Source organism: Lissotriton helveticus, chromosome 8 (assembly GCF_964261635.1).
Source record: "Lissotriton helveticus chromosome 8, aLisHel1.1, whole genome shotgun sequence".
NCBI lineage: Eukaryota > Metazoa > Chordata > Amphibia > Caudata > Salamandridae > Lissotriton > Lissotriton helveticus.
The window spans coordinates 1,259,660,015-1,259,681,999 of NC_136069.1; the positions used below are offsets into that span (position 1 = coordinate 1,259,660,015).

At 41.8% G+C, this 21,985-nt stretch overlaps 1 protein-coding gene across 1 annotated transcript in view; it reads left to right on the forward strand.

The window, feature by feature from the left end:
- Positions 1-21,985, forward strand: part of ATP10A (ATPase phospholipid transporting 10A (putative)) — an 828,689-nt gene that overhangs the window by 782,185 nt on the left and 24,519 nt on the right. Inside the window, exons 15-19 of the mRNA XM_078658238.1 lie at positions 1,261-1,337; positions 9,308-9,433; positions 14,244-14,444; positions 14,672-14,752; positions 14,853-14,957. Coding sequence (XP_078514364.1) covers positions 1,261-1,337; positions 9,308-9,433; positions 14,244-14,444; positions 14,672-14,752; positions 14,853-14,957 — 590 coding nt within the window. The remainder of the gene's footprint in view (positions 1-1,260; positions 1,338-9,307; positions 9,434-14,243; positions 14,445-14,671; positions 14,753-14,852; positions 14,958-21,985) is intronic.

Here is a 21,985-nt window from a genome sequence, read left to right on the forward strand (position 1 = left end):
GTTATCTTGTTTTTGGGAAAGAGCACTGGCACTGTGGACATGGTTAGGTGGAACTTAGTGCACTTCAGTCAAATTTGCATCAAATACCAAGCAAAACGTGGGGGTGACCATATCAAACAGGGCCACTTTCCTGCAATTCTTTAAACAAAGGCTTCAGAACCATCACACTAGTGTTACACACTACACATGTATATATATAACACTAAGGTTTACAGCAGACATAATTTTGAAATTCTTACCAGGATATAAAGGTACATATCATACAAATTACCACAGAGTCATAAAATCCTCATTGCCACAAAGAGTGAGTTACACACCACTTATGAAGATATAAAAAGCATGCTTAAACACAACATATTCTATCCACCTCACAGACTAACTCACCACAGAGCATTGCTTCCTCAGTCTTAGTGATAAAGCTTACCCAACAAAGTGACCTACACACAGTACAGTCTCCTTCCCCGTACATGGTTACACATTACACAGAGTCATCTTGTAGGATGGCATATCACCTTTCTATTTTTAGTACTTTTTTAGAGGACTTTTGGAACCTGCTACCATGAACAGGTTTTCTACCCAAGACCAATGTAAACTCTCTGAGTTCACTTAATTTATCACAGTGGCACATTCATTCCCTTATGGCTTGCTGTGGTGATAAAAAAATCAGAAAAGGCTTCCATGTTTATTCAGTGTGGCACAGCTGCCTTCAATAAGTCAATTTCTGTCCTGCTGCTGCTTCGATCAGTGGCTTTGCTTTCCTCTTTCCTCCCATGTTTAAGGCTCTTTTTAAAACAGATTCTAGCCCTGGAACACGAGTTCTCCAAAGAATGCAGGATCCATACCTTGCATTTCATTCAGTGGAGGTTTCCAGACACGTGATTAGAATAAGCAAGACTAACACATAGTACACAGGATCAAGCAACTATTCCTACAATTATAGGGAAATATTAAAAAATCCCGGTGGTTTGATGATGACATTTTTCTGTTTTGAATCCTGAATATATCTGTAACTCTTATTTTCTAATAGCTGTGATTTTTCTCACTACCTTTCAAAATTCTAAAAATAAAGTGAAATAAACACCTTTCCCTCATTTATAGGAACTGCCACCTATTTTACACATAGCCAGAGGGGCTGTGAAAAATAGATGACGTTTGGCGGATGGAGTTGCTAAGTTTCGGTGCATTTGTGTTATGAGTTCGCTTGTGTTAGTCATGTCTAGTTTACTGAAAGGAAACATTCTTGTCTCCTGTTAATTCTAGGTGACGGAGCTAATGATGTCAGCATGATCCAAGTGGCTGATGTGGGAATTGGGATCTCTGGCCAGGAGGGCATGCAGGTAATGTCTTTGATGGAAGAGTGTTCCAAAAATATAGCTGGAGCAAGCCTCTTTTTTTCCGTACAGCTGTTTTTAGCCTGGGCCTGTCAGCTGGAGTAGGCGGCGTTCTGACAGCTAACAAAAGTAAATGATGACGATCCGAGCTGGCCTGGGGCTGTACAAGCTGTGTGCAGAGAAATCCTTTCTCTTTAACTATTAATACGTGCTTTATATAAATTGTGTCAGTGGTGCGTTACATCCATTAAAGCCAGAGCCAAAACCACATTTTTCTTACTTTGTTGACTTTCTAAGCCTTTGAACGGTGTGCTTTGCCCTTCCCTTGTAAAAAAAATACGACAACATATTACATTAACTCTTGTTGATAGTTTTGGGGGCCTTTGTGGACACAGGCTTAGTCGTGCACATGGGAATTGTGGAGATTTCTCACTTTTATCCAATCTACAAAATCCTCGGTTGTACGCAGGGTTAAATTGCGTTTGTCGTGCTTTCTTTCCCTGGTGTGCACCATTTTGTCCTAACTATTGCTGTAAGTAGGCCAGAACCTGCCAGGCCTAGCAAATCCCCCCAAAATAGACATATTGTGCCAGGACCCTATGGAAACTTCTGTTTCTGTTATTCCTCGTCTGAAGTAAAAAAGATCCTAAAGGCTAATTTACCAGCCTCTTGCGCTGCCGAATCTGGGAACTGGTGACGCACCGGTGGCGCAAGGGGCTTGTAAATAAGCCCCCTACATTCTTGCCTGTCACATGCTAGTGCTTCAACGCAATGTCACCACAAGTCACTTTTGTGTCACACTGCAAAGTGACAAGTGGCTACCACTGTTTATCATTGGTAATCCGAGGCTAAAATCATTCTTTCATTTCAACTGGATTACTAGTGTATTACCATTTATTTTTAAACTTAACCTGTTAAGTTTGTTTTTATTGCTTTGGGCCCTGTATAGAGATGCTATATAAACCGTTGAAGAAAGTTTCATGCTGACTTTGATTATAGTTTGTCCATTGATGATCCATGTATGAATTTCCCTAATACAGGATGCTATTTCACAAGTATTAATTAAAAAGGCCACACCTCGTGTAAAGTCTGCTCAAGCCACACCAGTTTTAGGGCCTTGCCACATTTTTTATCCCGCTTAAACCACTGTTCCTAACCTTACATAAACCAATTGCCTGTTTAGTAGATGATCTTCAGACGTTGAGTTTGGGTTAGTGGGAAATTTTACACCAAATTGGTTTACTGTATTTCATTGTAGGCCCGTTCATTTTCCATGCAAATTCTTGCCTTCTCCTACACACAAAGTAAAAATGAAGTTGGTGCATGTAGAAACCGACAGGTATTGCATAAGATGCCCTTTCTCAATTTAGATGAACATTTGGAAGTACAAATATGCGTGTGAAAGGTATTACAGACAATGACGACAATGTGGTGTTCACGCAGCTTTTCATTACCCTCTCTCCCTGGGATCACCAATTTACTCTCACCCAAATTGTCAGTTAAGTTAGTGATGAAATGCAAAAACAACTTACAGATTTTATGGAGCCGAGAAAGGCATCTGTTAATGTAACAAATCCATCCGCCGGTCCTAGAGTGCTTAGTTTGTGCCACTGGCTGCTTATTGTGGGCACACGCATTCTTTGTAGACCACAGCTTATTTCTCATCATCATACTTTGACATAGAGCAAGAGAGGATTAAAGGGAGCAAGGAGGTGGGATATACAAACAGTAGCAAAAGGAGAAAGCAGGTATAATAAAGAACCCCCAAGATCACTAAAAAAATAGGCATGATCTGGAATTAAGATGAGGTAGTTCCGGCATTTGACAGTTTTAGATATACTTTAGGCACCAACACTTATGGTTTTTAACATAAAGCAGGGACAAGCGATGCCCCATCATGGAGAGATCGTCAAAGCCCTTCAAGGATAGGGAAATATGTTTATTAATTTAAAGAGTAAGCAATATTCGGGCCAAGATACAGCCTTGGCGCACACCTGAGAAAGATCAAAATGGCCTGACAATGCCCCCAAATTGTCATAATGGACTCTGGCAGCCAAATTAGCATGAATGGTGTGAAGAATGCTGACCAGGGAAACCTCAAACCCCGAATATAGCTAGCATAGCCACATCGTGGTTTGATTGACATAATCAAAGGCTATAGACAAGTCTATAAAAGCTAGAGGCAGGGGGCAGCTTTTGGCAAGATTATGCAAATGAGATGTACATTTAAGCACTGCTCAACTGTACCCAGCCCCGCCCAAAAATAATCCAGGATTTTTTGATGTTATTCACCTCAGCTCATGTAAGACATGAAAACACAACCCATCCTTTGATCTTTGCCTTACCATCGAGTAAAGAAAAGGGGTGTAGCATTTCGGGGCATTTCGATCTCCCTTCTTAAAAATCAGTACAATAACCAACAATGCCCAAAATGGAGGTAGTCTATTGCTCACAAAAATGTTAAACACATATGTAAGCAAGGGACCCCAGATCTCAGGTTTGAACTTAATAGGGCTACCCTCGGGCCGTGGTGACTTACCCTCTGTGCTTTTCTAAATAGCCAGGGCACTTCAGGAACGGTTAAACCCCTGTCCTCCTTTGCTTGATAAATGGATTGGAAATGGGAAACCTACTCCCTAATAGTGATGCTGCAACACATTGTGTTTGACGGGGCTATCCCTTGACTATCTCCCCGAACCTTTTACTATTCTTGTGAGTAGTTGCAAACTCCAACTCACCCCAGTCTGCCTCAAGCAGGATTTTTCCTTTTTAATAGCACACTCGTATAGTATTTACGTGCAATTATAGCCTCGTCCTGATTCTTGGGCTTAGCCCCGAGAACCTTCCTGAGATTATGATTAGTACGGGGGTGCTCTGGCATAAACTTCACGGGCCAAATTAACCTTTCTTTAATTCCTTAACTAAGCTTCCCAAAATAGGGCAACATGCATAACCTCCTGCCCCCCCGCACCCCCCCCCCCCCATGCCCTTGGACAGACAGACCTAAAAGATCTGAAGATGTCTAACAATGAAAGAGGCAAGAAAAGACTCTGGAGACAGTAAAAACCAGCATAGCCTATGACGATCATTAGAAGAAGACAGTGGGGAGCCTTTTTTTGTATTGGATAATGCCCAACTGCCACCAAGGCGTTGTGGTTGCCCCAATTTGTTTCTAGCATATAACCCTCTGGAAAGAATAGAGGACAAGTTACATGTGCAGTCAGTAGTGGAGGGGCAGACCCTACCTCTAAGCGATGGCACAAGGGGTCCACCATTGTCAAAGAGTTTAAAAACATTGGCAAAATTGCCCGCTGTTACAGATAATCCCAGTTCGGAACCCTTTAAGATCCAAATCCTCCACATGACAAATATTGGTCACTTACCCCAAACTTTCAGTGTTTCTCCTTAACTTAGCGTTAAAGTCACCACAAAGTATACAATTCGGTTTGGCCAGTCCGCCATAACAAGAATTTCTAAGCTCCTCTAAAAAAATTGAATAAATTGGCAAAATTACAACAAAGTGCATTAGGAAAATCACTGTTGTATAAATGAATGAAATTAAGAAAACTATTAGCATCCTTAATGAACACTGATTGAAAGGCAGAGCAATCGGTATCCAGTACAACCACCGAAATTTTAAGCAATAGATTACCCCAGATGGAGAGGCCATCCTTAGCTCACCCATGAGGAGAAGGAGCAGCAGCAACTGAAAAGCAAGTAAAGACCTAACATGATAAAAGAATTATAGTCCAGGTCTCTTGAAAAAGGCTAATGTCAAATCAGCGAATAATCACCATCCAGACCGGATTGCCAATCTTGGGACTGATACCCGCAATATTCCAACTAATCAATGAAAAACGAGGTAGCAGGCTTAACAAAGTGCCTTTCAATACCAAAAGGATTTAACCCTACACAGGAGGAGTGAGTGCATGTAAGTCAGAAAGAGGCTTTAAGCTGTTGCCTAATAAGAATAATTCTTCAAAGACAATTAAAGGAATAACTTTACTGAAATAATTTATGTATTTACTGTGCTTTGATGATCTTAAAAGTAACAAAACATTAAATAACTTTACGTACAGTGTTTTATTTGTATGTACTTTTTGTGAAATGGTGGAAACTACTGATAGCCCACTTTTGGGTTGGGCTTGGCAGTGAAGCTCTCTAAAAATGATCCACTGCATACAAAATAGAAAGCCTGGTGTTGGGTCCACTCCCTTCAACCATTTGGACCAGCCTCTCTGAGCCATTGGCTTGAGACTTTGTCAATCAGATCTTGGCTCAGCCCAGTTGAGTATTGCTCCTAAACCTCATTCTATTAACTGTTTCAGTGTATCCTTCCAGCAACAATTGAGTGCTTGCATTGCAGTGCACGAGGAACTATTTTTCATCTGTAAAGTAGAACTCATCACACTTTTTGCCTCATATTATCTTTGCTCCCAGTCGTTCCCTACTCTCATTGGCTGCACTATGCACGCACAGCCTCACTTAAAACTGTATGTTTTGGCTTTAAAAATGCCTGTCTATTTTTTCATTTCAGTTTGCTCATTTGTGTCCCTCTCCCCATTTACTTGGCAGGCAACTAACCATTGAAAATCTAAACAAATCATCCCGTACTGACATAGTATGCTGTTTTCCACCCTGAGTTTGACAGTATGTTAGTTGTTTATGAATTATTTTGACAGTTGTTAGTCCTGCTTTTCTTTCCCCTCAAGGGAATTGACCAGGTGTTCTGTTTTTCATGAAAGAGATCGAGGGTGGTCAGGGTTAGACGGCGAATATGGCTTGCAGGTCACCTCACAGCCAACCCTTGCAGAGTGGACATCATGAGATGAGACTTGACAGGCTTAGGTCTGGCTTGATAGCGCATCTGCCTGCAATACCTTCTGTAACAATCCTATAAGGTATGCACAGAGTGGACTTCGACTCTCCCCAGAGGAGTATTTCTCTCTCTTGTCATACTATTGGCCTCCTACGGAGTGCTTGTATAGCAATGAATAAGGAACTAATACACACCACAAAAGTACATGAAATCATCACACATTATATTCTTTATCATTAAACCATTATGTAAAGAAAACAATCCCTTTTCTTGTTGTTCACTTAAATATTTCATTTACACCACACTATGTAACGTATAAGGGGACACATTGAAGCTACTTAAAACAAGCATTGCCAAAGGCAATAGGACTGGCTTTAATCTAGCCACAACTAAAGAGAAACACACGTGCACACAATCATTTTGAATGCATTAGCATATTAAAGCTCCCAGTGAGACTATGTATCCAATTCAAATCTCTGACCATTGCTTTCAGAGCTCTCAATTGACGAGGCCCTGCTTACCTGAGACACAGACTGAAGCTCTCACAAGCTCAGATCTAACCATCTTCGCCTAATGTTTTGTCCCCGATTTCGTCTTGCGCGTACGGGAGGGAGGGCCTTCTCAGTGGCCACCTCCAGACTTTGGAATCGTCTGACACTGGAATTTAGATTCCTTACATCAGAGCAACTGTTTCGAAAGAAACTTAAGACCTGGCTCTTCTCCCTGATCTAGCCCACTTATTCTCCCTGGACTTTACCGAACCTCACGAGCTGTTGTCTTTAGCGCCGGGACACCCCCGTGGGGGGTAGCTGTGCGCTCTACAAGCCTCAAAATAAATAAATAAATAAAGCCAGTCCAATAGGCCTTTCCAATGCTTGTTTTAATTTTCTTTAGGGTTGGGGGGGGGGGGGTGGGGGGGGGGGTTCTGCGGGTCATTAAGGGAGTGTGGTGCTCTCAAAGCTGTGTCTCCATGCCCACCTGCATTGCCACCACCACCTAATACAGCGGTGTTAACAACTGCAAATATAGTCAGATTCATAATCTTTGTAAATATTGCTAAACTAATGTATAAATTAGTTTGATTCAATTTCATTTTTAAATTATGCATCCTTTTATTTTAAGCAATCTTTATTTTACAAATACTATTCATGGTCTAGCAGATAGAGGTGGGCGAAATTCCCTTCTTTGAATCCATAGTAAGCTGATGCGAAACTGCAGACATTTGCACTGTTTTTGCATCTGTCTGCCCTGTATTATAAAGGGAGGAATGCAGGTGAAATCATTGACCAAACGAGAATTCGTCATTCTATGCACTGAAGAATGAACAAAACAAGGGATTTCTTTGCCTCATGGCACTGTCAGGGTCTGAACTAAGTAATTACCTTAATAGTAATTACATTAAGTTAATTACAATAGCTGGCCCCTGACAGCGCTCGTCAAATCAACTTTCTCAGCAGGGAAGCTTGGTTTGAAATGCACTGTTTTTTAAGGCCTTCTGAATCAGGCTGGAAATGTAGGAGAAATCCACATTTAAGACATTAGTAATGCACAGCTACTCACAGTGAAATCTTTGTTAATTGTGCCCCCAGTATCCAATCCACAAGAAGGTCCATGAGTCGTTGTCTTCAATCAAAAGCCTCATCTGTTTCTTAGGCTAATGGCTACTAGCAATTTTAAAATGTTCTGCTTGAGATGGCCGTCATGAGATGAAAATGAATTGAATATTGATTGAAGACATGGTCTCGTGGACTTTCTTGTGGAGTGGATCTTATCTATATCGACAGAACAATAGCACTTATTAAAGGGTACTGATCCACTATCTCATATCTGTGTTAGAGAACGGCTTCGACTTCTGATAAAGGGGTTATGGTGATTGGCCCCTTTTGATCCTTGCACCTCAAACTGAGAATGTGGGCATTCCCATTATATGATGTGTGGTTGTGCTGAAACCTCACCCACTTTCTAGCAATCAACCAAAAAACCTCAGCCTCACCAGCTGGTCCTCGTCACTGAGGGACGATCTGCCTTCTCAGCGTCCAGCTCTAGGATCTGTCGTACTATGGCTTGGAAAAAAGGAGCAACAAGTACTACCAGACAGGTAAAACAAAGCAGAAACAAAAAAAAATAGAGCAACTACAGGACAAGAGCTAGGCACAGGTTGGTTGACTACAGCAGCAAACATACATCTCCCACGTAAGAAACTCTCCACGAATACGCTCTCAGAACTACCTCTAAAGGAGAAGTGTTCCTCACCTCTGAAATAACCCTAATGTGTCCCTCTCAGAATCAAAATTACTTATCTCCCATACAAAACACATGCATAAAATATATAAAGCAAGGGTTGACATGCACACTGGCCGTCTGCAGACTGAATTATCTTAGGCACTCCCAAGTGCATCAACCATTCATGAAGCAAGAATACTCAAAACAATTCTAACAAATTCACATGCTTCTTTAATAAGAGGAAAGCGCAATATGAAAGTCCACTGTCCCTCTATCTCTCCAAAATCCCCTGTACACATGTTGCAATGGCACACATCATCCTTGTGCTGCTGATCTAGGAACACCCAAATGTTATCTTTATTGACAGAAAAATCATTTTATTGGAGGGTGCTGATCAGCTATCTTGTATCTGTTGTTTTATCATTGTCCACCACTCTGAGGAGAAGTGAGTTTGTTTTTAACAAGCCTTGGTGAGGGTAGCTTTCCACCGAACATGGTTTTTCTTGCATAGGAATGACTTTCATATTTTGTAATTGGGTTCTGTTTCATGCTCAGTGAGCAGTGCTAATATGAATAATAGTTGTTGAAATTGTTGTCTTTTTCGTGTAGTTGCTTCAAAGTGCAGAGGCAAGGATGAAGGTAGACAATAGGTCCATGAGGGATTAATGTTCCATTGTGTAACATAATTTAATGTTCTTAGGACCATCATGACCTTCAGACAGTCTGGTCGAAGTGAAAGGTGTAGATAGGTTGTATGTTTCATAGGTGAGAACCTGGTCAATCCATGAATGTACCCCACATATTTTAACCCGATGCTGGGGGATAGCCAGCATGTTTTGGAAAACAGTCCTGCATTTTCAGCCTGAGGATATTAGTGTGCAGAGAAAAACTCCTAAATCATTCACCCATGGTCATTTGTATTTTTCTCTTTCAGGCTGTAATGGCAAGTGATTTTGCAGTCCCAAAATTCTGTTACCTGGAGAAGCTCTTGCTTGTTCATGGCCACTGGTGTTACTCCCGGCTTGCCAACATGGTGCTCTATTTCTTTTATAAAAATGCAGTAAGTGTTTCAGTTTTCAATTTTACTTTATTTTCATTTTGTTCTTAGAACAACAATTGCAAAGAAACACTTTAGAAATTAAGAACCAATTGCAGTATTTCAAGGTTTCCATAAGATTTTAAATATTTAAAAACTTACAGCAAGTTGTCAGATTTATTAGTACATTGATAAACTACTTGGCTCGTGCAATTGTTCTTTTCTGATTTAAATTTAACATGTTCACCGTTGTTCAATGAAAGCTGGATATGTGAACAATGCATGTCCTATTATGGTTCCAACTTGGGCAGACTCTTTCAAGTGCTGAAATCCCAAACCTATTTCCATCATTCATTTCAAAGTACGGCCACCAAATAAAATTGATGAAACCTATGAAAGATAATGTTTGAAAATAATGTGGCTGTATTTTGATGATGCTCACTTGCCAAACCAGTGAGAGCCTCAATGGTTTCCTACAATGATTACACTCTTATTTCAAACTATGTAAGTTTATATGATTATTTGTATTTTCATTTCCAAATATGTTTTCCAGGATTCAAATTGTTATCAGGATCCACATTTCTTCTTGGCAAATAGTTTAGCATATTGTCTCAGTAGCTCCTTTTAAGGTCTTGGATACAGATGGCGTTAGTTTTGTAAAATATTTACACTCACCCATCCCCAGTCGTTCCTTCGTTGCACTCCAGGCCTTTCCCACTTGTTGCCCCCTTCCACTGCTCCTGTACGTCTTTATTTTTACTTTATTATCACCCCCCCCATTTCACCCTCCCCACTGAGCCATCGTAGATAAACATTGGACTCCTCTGCTTTTCAGTTTTTAGAAAATACCAGGGCAGATAGAGTCCCCTGTGTGCAAGATCCCACATAGAAACTGAGGAATCAATTTTTTTATGGCATAGTTTTGACTTTTTTCAGGGATTTCCAGAATCGAAAACATGCTGAGTGAGTCTTTCTGAAAAAAGATGGAGGAGAGGCTCATTATAACGAATCACAGAAGTGGCCACCATGTTCATGCTTTCACTGCACATTCACTGCATACTCCTCTTTATCTGACTTTGACGTCTTCTGTCTTCATTTGTAATTCTGATTGTTCTCTGTTTTTACTTAGACCTTGGCAAAGATCTTCGCCTGCCCTTCATTTCTAACTTTGGCTCCTGATTCAAGACTTCAGGCCTCATCCCCTATGTTGCCAGAGTCACCACAAGAAGTACATTTTGGTGCTCTTTGCGCCCCTTAGCCATCTCAGGATGGATCTGAGGGGGGAGGGGGGGGGGGTAGACTACAAGGTGTTGCCAGATGTTCCTATTGACTGGGTATACAGATACTTGATGTACAGTTCAGTCCCTGTCTCTGTCTGCCCCCAGCCACCCCTCCTTGTAAATGTATTCACTCCATGCTGAGAGTGAGGAGTGTTTTGAAGGAATTTTTGGAAGGACTCCAGTCAACAAGGACCTGTACATGGAGAATCAATTCCCCCACCAGAGAAATCTAATATGTATAGTGCCAAGGAGAGCAGAGTAGCGTTTCGGAGCTTCTCAATTAGATTGACACAGTTGAAATGGTATTGGTGGTGTGATGCAATGCATCTGGGTGAGCAGTGCTGGAAAAGTCGTCCTTCTCCTGTATGGTGAGGCGTATGGTATCCTAGTGCGGAAAACATCAACATGGATGTGAAATGAAATGTGGTTCTCCCCACACTCAGATCTATACTGAATCTAGAATCATTCAAACCAAGTACTGGGCACACGTTAACCCCTTGCATGCTGATGACGGCCCCCGGCCGTCATGCATCACGGTGGGCGTGTGCTGATGACGGCTGGGGCCCGGCATGATCCCGCCCACTCTTTAAAACGGCCGCACAGCGTGAAAATTTGCACCGAATGCAAGGGGTAAAAGGAAAAGTAAAAGAGTGTCAATCAACTACATTCGTATTGCGAGCAAAATAATCACAAAGGTCGACACCAGTGGATACTTTTTTTCCGTTTGTATTAGCGAATTTCTTCAGACAGTAACATCATGGGAAAAACCAGCTGACACGTGTTTCGTCACCTGGGTATTCACCCGTGACTCTTCAGGGCTGAATGGCAATTAATATAAGTGCAGAATCACTGGACCAGTGATATTTCCAACCCGGTCAGAATGGGTATTAGGTGAAAGCGCATTCGGAAAGCAAGATGGATCCTGAGAGAACTTTTGGCTGCATTACACATATCGGACGCACTGAGGATGGACGTACCCGTCCGTCTTAACAGGATCCGGTTTCCACGGGAAAGGGTCCTACCGTTCCTCCCCCTTTTCATTTCATCGGCACGCGGCAAATTGATTTATTTTCACCTAATACCCGTTCTGACCGGGTCCGAAATATCACCGGTCCAGTGATTATGGCATTATTTTATGTTTATATGGTAGAGTTTATGGGTACTCTGGACTTGAGTGTTGTAAGTTCACCGACTATCTTGTTTTATCCCAGGTCAAAAGTATCCCTTGGAAACAATACCTAATGATTTGAAAAGCTGCTCTGCAGAAGCCTTAAGTTGCAAGTGTGTTGTATATTTTTCCATGACTATAGGCAAATTATAAGGATGAGGTTTTATCTGTAAACTAGTGATCATGATTCATTAAACCACATTGTGTATAAGTAAATCATTTATTTACAACACCACTCTTTATTTTACGTAGGTGTAAAGAATGTTGTTCATTGTTTGACAATAGATCTTGACTTTGTGAATACCATATCGTGGTCCATAGAAGAGTTGATTAAAGAAACTGGTTAGAGCATAGAGTCTTCAATATGATTGTAATTAGTTTATACAAATTTAAAGGATAAGACTGTGAATATCTTCCTACCAACTGAATGAATTTTTATCTTAAAGCTAATTTAAGTAGACATATTTATATATTTTTAATAAAGTTTAAAATAGGAGGATTTGAGGTTGCAGATAATTCACAGTCCAATTACCCTCACAAACAGGCATTGTAATCTCTGTACTAGTCCTTTATAGGTTCTGAAACATGTTCTTTGTCTGCGCTTATATTCCCAATGGTAACCAAACGTGGCATTTTGACATGGTCAGACGCAATGGTTATGTTTTACTTATCCTATTTAGTTAAGATATGTTATTGTTTGTTTGCATTTATTTTTAAATCTTTTTTAGCTATTTAAATTCCAATTCTGTGGAATATACAATGTTAAGAATTAAATAGAATAACATTTAAAACTGTTGGGTTCCTCAGAAGCCGCCTAACTTTGGATTAGTTTTGCTCTCTGGTTTTCAGAAAAACCTTGATTGTTAGGGTTCCCTGTGTGCTGTCTGACCCCAGTCGCCAATGCTGTAGCTTTCCCCATGAGAAATGAGAGGAAATTGTTTTGGGGACATATTTTTGATGTTTGTAGTGCATTCCCCTCTATGTTTCCCACAAGGACTAGCACTAATTCTGTATATACTGTAGGGGGCCTGAGGTGGCAGATGAGGCCTAATAATGAAATCCAGCCCCACGCCATTCATTGTGTACATGACATCCTGCGTATCTGGCAGACTCTCAGCTTTTTAGTGCCAACATATTGGTGTGAACCCTCCCAACCGCCTGATGCCAGGACAGTCTGGCCACATACCCTGTTCATTCAAGAATTACGTCCATGGTGTCTAGTGGACTTTCTCTCCAGTACAAATGATTGTTCATGATAATGTTGTCAATGGTGATGAAACTCCACATGTAAAGCACCCAGCTGTCAGTACAGTTCTTTTGTTTCCAGTTTTTCAATGTATGCTTCTCACCAGCCTAGATTGTAGTGATTTATGAACTGTGCTCCGCGTTTTTTTCTTGAGTGATCCCAGGTGCCCTGCTATATTGCTTGCCGTTTGAGTTCCTTTGGTTGCGTTTTATTCAAACAATAATCATGATTGCTTGGAGTACACTTTTTAAAACTAAGCATTAATTATCCATCGATTTTTGAATGCATTTTAAACTCTTGCCCCAGTGCATATCGGGACTCCTCGTACCTTCATCAGAGGACTACGGCAATCATGAAGTCCGCGTTTAAACTCCTAAAACTCTGTAGAAAGAAGAACCGATTCTTCTACAACCCCTTTGGAGAAGACTCTGCTTTCCTTTCTACATGGATCGATAGTCAGTGCTGATTTTTAAAAGATGTACTACAAGAAGTCACGAATAAAGAAAATATTTATCTATACCATTTGATAATTACTTGATTATTATTCGACTGAGGTTAAGTGGTTCCAAACCAATGAACCAGTTCAGGACTCATCCACTTCCCTAGAGGAAAATAGTTCCATTGTAGAGGTTTGGTGAATCTCAAATCCCCACTGAGAGACAGTGTTTACACAGGCTGGTTTACATGGATATACAACAGCTAGTGAAATCACCAGTTTAAAAGAGCTTATATAGAAATATAGAAAGAGCTGCAACACTTTATTTGGTAATTGCTATAAAGTGTGGATTAGAAATTATATATTAGTTTTGCTGTGTATTTTTGCCACAATTAAAAGCTTTTACCATAAGTAGAGATTACACACCCCTATGGGAAGTACTGCTCAGATGCACAGCGAGCTAGTGCACCTGGGCCAGAATTCTTTCTGTTGAGGTATTTCTCATCTTGAATGGGCAGGATGACTAGCAGGTCTTGCAGGTGAAAGTTTCTGTTGGTGAGAGAAACTGAGAAGTTTAGATACATTATTGGATGTCAAGTTACAAACATCTTGGTCCAGTCATGACTTTATTAGCTTAATTGAACCTAGGAAAACAAATTACACTTCATTTTTCGACCAAATCACGTTTGTTATAATTATTTCAGATGTTTGTTGCCCTCCTGTTTTGGTACCAGTTCTTTTGTGGCTTCTCTGGATCTGCAATGATTGACCAGTGGTACTTGGTCTTCTTCAATCTATTCTTCTCATCCCTCCCCCAACTCATTACCGGTGTACTTGACAAAGATGTGCCAGCAGAGGTGCTTCTGGCAGTCCCGCATCTCTATAAAAGTGGACAGAATATGCAGGTAAATCAAAACTTGACAATCTTAAAGTTTGTTAGGCACTTTTCAGTTTAATTGTCTAAGTGTACTTCTGTCATCTATGACTCTCTCCCTTACGTTTGTGGTCAGAAGTAGAGGGACTCCTTTGGCCTTTTCTATCAAACCCTCCTTTCTACTGATTCAAGTTAACAAGAGATACAATATGTTGAGTCATGACTACAGCCAATCTTATTTTTGTGCTTGTTTCACAGGAGTACCAGCCACACATGTTTTGGATGAACTTGGTTGATGCCTTGTACCAAAGCTTGGTTTGCTTCTTCATTCCTTATTTTGTGAGTAAATCAGGTCTGAATTTCTATCATCCATTTGTTGTAATGTGATAATCCATGTGTGCCATAGTCTTTAAAATGCATTGTCTCTCTCTCTTTTTAGACTTACTCAGATTCAGATGTGGATTTGTTTACATGGGGAACACCCATCACCACATTAGCTCTTCTCACCATAATGAGCCATCTTGGGATTGAAACCAAAACATGGGTAAGAGGTTTTCCAGTACTTGCTGGTCCCTTTTTGGGCATCCCTGAGAAGACATGTTGCATTATGTCCTATTTTATACAGTGCCAAGCTTTATGAGAATTTGGGTCATGGGAAATGACTTGTGAAACCACAGCTGATGTCCTATAGCGAGTGATGTTTAACTTTGTTTCATTTTTTAAACAACTATTTTGTTTTGTTACTAGAACATTTATACATTATCTTCTTTTACACTATCACTGTGCTGTGTTCAGTAGGTCTCGATATCATGTAACAAGGTAGGTGATAATCAAATAGTTAAAATTACAACTAATATAACTCGGAGTCTTATGTCTTCATCTTTAATGTTATATGCTTGCGTAGGTAGTGGATAATCTCTTGAGTGTAGGTGTGTGCCTTTCCCAACCTTCCTGCTTGCTTTTATAAGAGCTGCAACTGTTACAACATTCAGTTGTTGGAAGAGATAGGGATCAGTGCTCAACAGTTAAGCTCATTCACAGCTGGTCAAGTTGAGTTTGTTGCTAACAATGAGACTCCAGTCATGGGACTGTCTTTGCCACCCTCACTAAGGGCCTTGGAACACACGTGGGAATCAATCTGGGCTTCCCTCTCAGATATTCCCGTCAGTCTTTCTTCCCTCATGTAGATTCACTAATAGTTTGTCCCAGAACTGAACAAATGCCTCCTCCCCGAGTCCCTTCTTCCTCTTTACGAGCAGCACTGTGCTTTCCAGGTCAGCTCATTTCACCCCCTGCTTCCATCTAGCAACATCAGGTGCTTCGGGCGATTTCTAGTTCATGATTATACACCTGTTAGTCAACAGCAATGCAAGATTTATAAATTTACTGTCCTCTTTCTGCTTTGGAGATTGCAGCGTCAGGCCTAAAAGGAATGTTTCTACCTAAAGCAAGGATGTTCCTCCGTCAGTATTACTGTGACTTCTTCCCAATACTTTGCAGTAGTGGGGCATAATCATAACATGTATTAAAAAATTGCTATTGGTAAGAGGAATCTTTTGCTCTCACACGTTGGTGTGAAGTATTCCCCATGTTAGGTGTTAAATTGCAGGTACTTAAATCTGAGATTTCTCAAGACCTTTAAGGTGTAGGTAAGAATTAGTGACCAGTATGTGTCTTCAAGATTCCTGCTAGTGTCACTGGACAATTTCTCTTTCAGACCGGTCAAATCAAACATGTTTATGTCCACTAAGACTTTATTTAAATGTATCACTGTTCTCCTCCTTAGTTCCTAGTGTGAGAAAAAAGTTTACAATTCCATATGAGGGTCGCTCTGAGCCCTCCAAGGACCACAACCTGTGTACCATTCAAACAATAGTAGCATACACCAGGAACTGCCTAGCGGGTATCCCATTGTTCGGAGTTACTGCAGGAAATTGCTTTTGCACATCTTCACTGTACAGGTGTTCCACCATGATTACTCCTTGAAATCCAAGCCATCAGTTTATGGATCCATCCTGTCCTCGTAAGCCAGGTAAGCTCCACATCAGGACCCTCAGAGCTTATTTTGCTGTTAAGCCTGTCCTTGTGCACCAGGCCCTGCTACACATAGCTGACCTCAATATTATAGCATGTCCCCTGAGTTTGGGCCTATGTGTAAGAAGCAGTCAGATTATGTCAGACACTGACATTTCCAAGGTTGCCAACGTGGCTTTTGGGCAGGGTGTGTCTAAAGACAATTTTGCAGCCCATAGGGGTTAAAAATGCAAAAAGAACTATTGATGGGCAGAATGCAGGACAATGTCACACATTCACCCCAGTACAGAGATTTGGGCCTAAATCCATCGTTTTTTTGCTCCCCATGCCATTTCAGTTTGAACCCAGCCATATGCAAATCAGTCTTGACCTTGCGCCCAGTGGGAACAGTCCAGCCCGAACTGCCAGGCTAGGTCCTCCCTGTACTGGAAACACGGGCCCTAGAACTGGTTTCGGGGTTTCACCCCTCATCAGCCAGGATAGCTTGACTCCAGTGGCATGGAGAGAACGGGACCCATGTCTGGGCATATCCATCCCACTCAGGGTGACAAATGCAAAAAGAACAATTGATGGAAGGAAGGCAGAACAATATCATACATTCACCCCAGTACAGCGATCTGGGCCTAAATCCATTGTTTTTTGCTCCCCATGCCATTGCAGGTTGAACCCAGGCATATGCAAATCAGTCTTGACCCTGCGACCAATGGGAACAGACCAGCCCGAACTGCGAGGGCAGGTCCTCCCTGGACTGGAAACAAGCATCTTAGGACCGGTTTCGAGGTTTCACCCCTCATCAGCCAGAATAGCTTGACTCCAGTTGAATGGAGAGCACAGGACCCATGTCTGGGCATACATGTCCCACTCGGGGTGACTTGGTGAGCAAAAGAATGATGAATTTAACACAGATCTCTTGACTGGGGGTGAATGTTTTTATTTGTTCTGCATTCCGTCCATCAATTGTGTGTCATTTGCTTTCTCGCCCTAAGTGAACCTGGTATGCCCAGATATGGTTCCCGGGCTCACTGTGCCACTGGATTCAAGCTATCCTGGCTGATGAGGGGTGAAACGCTGAAACCGGTCCTAGGATGCTTGTTTCCGGTCCAGGGAGGACCTGGCTTGGCAGTTCAGGCAAGACTGTTCTCATGAGGCACAGGGTCAATACGGATATGCATATGGCCAGGTCTAAAATGGGGTGGTATGGTGAGCAAAAGAATGATGGATTTAACCCAGATCTCTTGACTGGGGGTGAATGTTTTGATTTGTTCTGCATTCCATCCATCAAATGTATATCTTTTGCTTTCTTGCCCTAAGTGCGCCGGGTATGCCCAAACGTGGGTCCCAGCCTCACTGTACCAGTGGATTCAAGCTTTCCTGGCTGATGAGGGGTGAAACCCTGAAACCGGTTCTGGGATACTTGTTTCCAGGCTAAGGAGGACCTGGCTTGGCAGTTCGGGATGGACTGTTCCCATGAGGCACAGGGTCAAGACTGATTTGCATATGGCCAGTTCTAAACTAGGGTGGCATGGTGAGCAAAAGGATGATGGATTTAACCCAGATCTCTTGACTGGGGGTCAATGTTTTAATTTGTCGTGCATTCCGTCCATCAATTGTGTGTCTTTTGCATCAGGGTTAGGCAGATATAGTAGAGCTCAGCATCTGCAACTCCTAACCCGCCTTGGGACGAAGGAGATAACGCCTACACAGATCCACCCTATGCCTTCTATGCACCAAAACAATCCAAGCAATACAGCATCCATTTCCTTAAAAATAGGTACTGGGAGCCAAAGCAATAGGTTGTCAAAAGTTACAGGAGTCTTGGTAACATCACAATTTTGGATAATGTTGTCCCATCCATATCTTAGGATGATAGCGATCTTCAAAGCTGACACCACCTTTGATAGATTCCAACATTCTGCTAATATTGCCTTCAATAACATTAGCTTAATATATGTATATCTGTACCCCTAAATTCATAAATGTTACAGGCGCCCTAACTAATGCCTAAGCGAGTTCTGGAACAGGCCCTTCTTCTGAGTCAGGTTGGATGAGACAAATAAAAATACTGGATTAAGCTCAGTTTACTCTAAGTCCTGTCAGCTCTGCAAACTCTTTCAGGTTGTGGATCAGCGAACCTAGTCTGACTGTACATTTGTCAGATGAAGCAATAAGTAATCCTTGTACAGTGATATGAAGTGCTTTGTTTTTACTCTCAGCAAATCTCTCATTCTGCTCTTTGCATGATTGCTATTAGCAAAGGGTTCTATAGCCATGGAGTATAATATGGGGAAATGGGACCCCTTGATAGGTGCCCACTTCTGCCTTATGTGAGTCAGGCCTTTTTTTTTTACAATTGATAGAGACCACTACAGGTTGGGGGTCAGGGGGAGGATAAACTTCCAAAACGTGGAAGGGCCTTTTTATGTTGGACGAAGTAATCCACCTTCGTATGAATCCTCTCTTTTTAGGATAGTTCAGTATTGGTAAAAAACAGAAAGTATGGTTCACTAGGACTTTGCTTAGGACCCCGCAGACTTGACATTTAGCTTCAAGAGTGGGCGAAATGCAAGCATTGCAGATGTATCTCTTATAGGCTTTCACAGCGAAACAGTCACATATTCTCTAGCTGAAGCAGGTAGACATCACGTTTTCTTTGCCACTTCGTATAAATGAGCGAGTTTAGCGCTTCAAGGCCTCCAGTTCATCCTGTTCATCTAAAGTCTGAAGAGTTATGGAAACAGCCTTCAGGTAGTCTTTGAGGTACTTGTTCATTTATTGCATCTGTTTGCTTACACACTGCAAAATAGTGTGAGAATAATTCTCCATTTATTTCCTGCTAGCTGTATACCATATTGCACTGCGGATAACGAATTTGCATAATAGGGGTCCCATACTAAGCTTGTCTAATCAGCCAGGCTAATGATCTCCCAGATCTTATGCCTCAATGTGCTCTTTCTAAATCCCTTAGTCAGACCTCAACTCACAACAGTTCCTGTTTCAGAACTGCTTTCACTCATTGTAAGGTACTCAGGCAGTTGCCACATATGACTATATTAAATGCATCCTACTCGACTAGGGCATCGATCACTGTGTCTTCAATTTTGCAAAAATAATTACAAATTTCCTCCCTTATTTCATGTCTAACCTTTGGACTATCGGGGGCAGCTGCCTGCAACTTTCTGGTAGGAATCCCAGCCCTCGGCTTTCCCATTTCCATTCCATTACCAGGGGGTTGTGGTCAGAAGCTCTCCTGCCAATCTGTTTGACTCGTTATACCTGGGTGAGCATACGTGAAGTACAGAAAACATAACCCAGTTTGGCATATAAGTCATGCATATATGAATAGGTAGAATGCGCCCTGGTGGCAAGGTTACATGTCTTCCATACATCTGCCAGCTCCCAGTTTCTCATCCAGATTCCCATTGCTCCCTTCACTATTGGGGATGACAGAAGTGTTGGTTGGGGTCTGGCCGTGACACAATTAAAGCCTCCTCCTTTCAACATGTGTGGATGTACCTCATGAGCCGCCATGTTTAATAATGTGCCTAAGAAGTCTAACTGATTGACATTCAGGGAGTAGACACTTATCAACAGCACCTTCACTTTGTCACTTGTTCCAGCCACCAGCATGGATTCTGTTCGGGCAAAAATGGGGGAAACCTGTGCTTATCCATACCATTACTGTCCCTGCATATGAGGAATAACTTGTAAAAAAAGAACACACATCTGCCCCCTTAATTTTTCCTCCTTTGATCCCCATAGCACATGAAGAGTGTATTTTGTGAATAGACATAATGTGGAGCCACCCACCTCTTCAGGTAGGAGTGGATTCTGTATCTTTTTTGTGCAGTTCCCATACACCTCACATTCTAGGTTATGCACCTATATGTTTTAATCTCTAACATATCGTAAGACTAAATATCTTAGGACCATCCCATTTGCTCTGGGGGGCAATCACTCGCCCAGAACAACTTCCAATTTGCCGGATCACCCCCCTCACAAGGGAATCACTCTATTCAAAACTATTGTTAGGCTCAAACTCCATTCAGTAAAAACCTTTTACCAGCAGTTCTCCCAGCACAGTAAAGCAAAGGCATCCTGTTCATGTCTAACAAAATCAAGTGTGTAGAAACGCTCGATTCCTTCTCCATGAAGGGCCAAGATAAGGAGTATGACAAATATCAAGTTGCATCTGAGCATGCACCACTTTGAAACAAAAGGCCGCAATAGGCACCACTGGCCTTGGAGCATGTCCCTAATGATATCCAGTGGCAGTGTGTGGTGTCAAGTGTTGTATACCTTCAGATTAGCTCATCCACAGATCTCATAGTGGTGGTCGGCAGTCTCTGTTCAGTCACAGAGGTTATGATCAGACTCTGTATTTGGAGGCTCAGACTCTGTTCCAGTAAAACTCTTTGGGGATCCTCTGGCTTTAATGAGCACTCCCTGCCATAGTGATGATATTTCTTCCCCTGCTACCTCGTGGGAACAATGTCTTATTTCTCTGGGGTTGCAGTCTCAACTTCTTACACATTGTCTTGGAAAGACTGACGTAATGGAAGGTCCTTTCTGCTCTGCACAAAACTAAGGATTGCTGTCTCCCATCACCTTTATGTTTTCAGGAAACAAGAGTGCATAGGTCACTCCCAGCTGTCTTAGCCTCCTTTTCCCTGCCAAGAACAAGCATTGTCTTTAAACTGTGCCTAGTAGTCTGGAAAATTGAATATGTGATCTTGCAAATAAACAATTTGTAATGGCCAGCTTTGCGGGCCTGATGTAGAATTACAGCTCTGTCCCACTAACGAAGAACACAGGCTAGCACTGGACTTGGAGTAGATACTGACAACAAGCGACACACTGGGATTTTGAATGTTTGCTAGCCATTGCTCATTAAAAGAGACTGTATCTGATCACGCAGCACCTTTCACCAGTCCCATTATATGGGTGTTATTCCTTTCCTGCCTGCTCCTCTGAATCTTCAGCATGGTACACCAGGTACCTTACCCATGTTTTTATAATCCACTGGTGGTGGGGCAAAGACCATTGAGAAAAACCCTAGTCTGCTCAACTCATTCAGCTATTTTTTCTGATGGTCTCTTTGCAGCTTCAATTCATCCACCACAGTATGCTATTTTGTGTTTGAGCGCCTCCCTATGGCTGCAGAGGCCTCAAGGATTAGGTCTAGTTTGTTGGGTCATGACATTTTGTGAGGTGGGGGCACTCCAGATGTTACTTTCTTCTGGGTGGAATTTGCTGATTACTTGGGTCCCTGGCCGGGTCACTTTTGGTTCGCTCATTATGTAGGTGTACTCAGTTTTTCCTGGAAGCTTGTCAGTAATGTCGGTGCAGTCAGAACAAAGATCTGTGGACCAGCCACTCAGGTCAGGTAGACAGTCCTGTGATGCCTTTATCATTTCATTTCATTGGTCTTTATTCGGATATGCAATATCCATAAAAGTACACACATTTCTCATAATCATTTACATAATCCATCGTCATAAAATTTTGAAGCAAAAATCTGCTATAAAACTAGTGAATAAA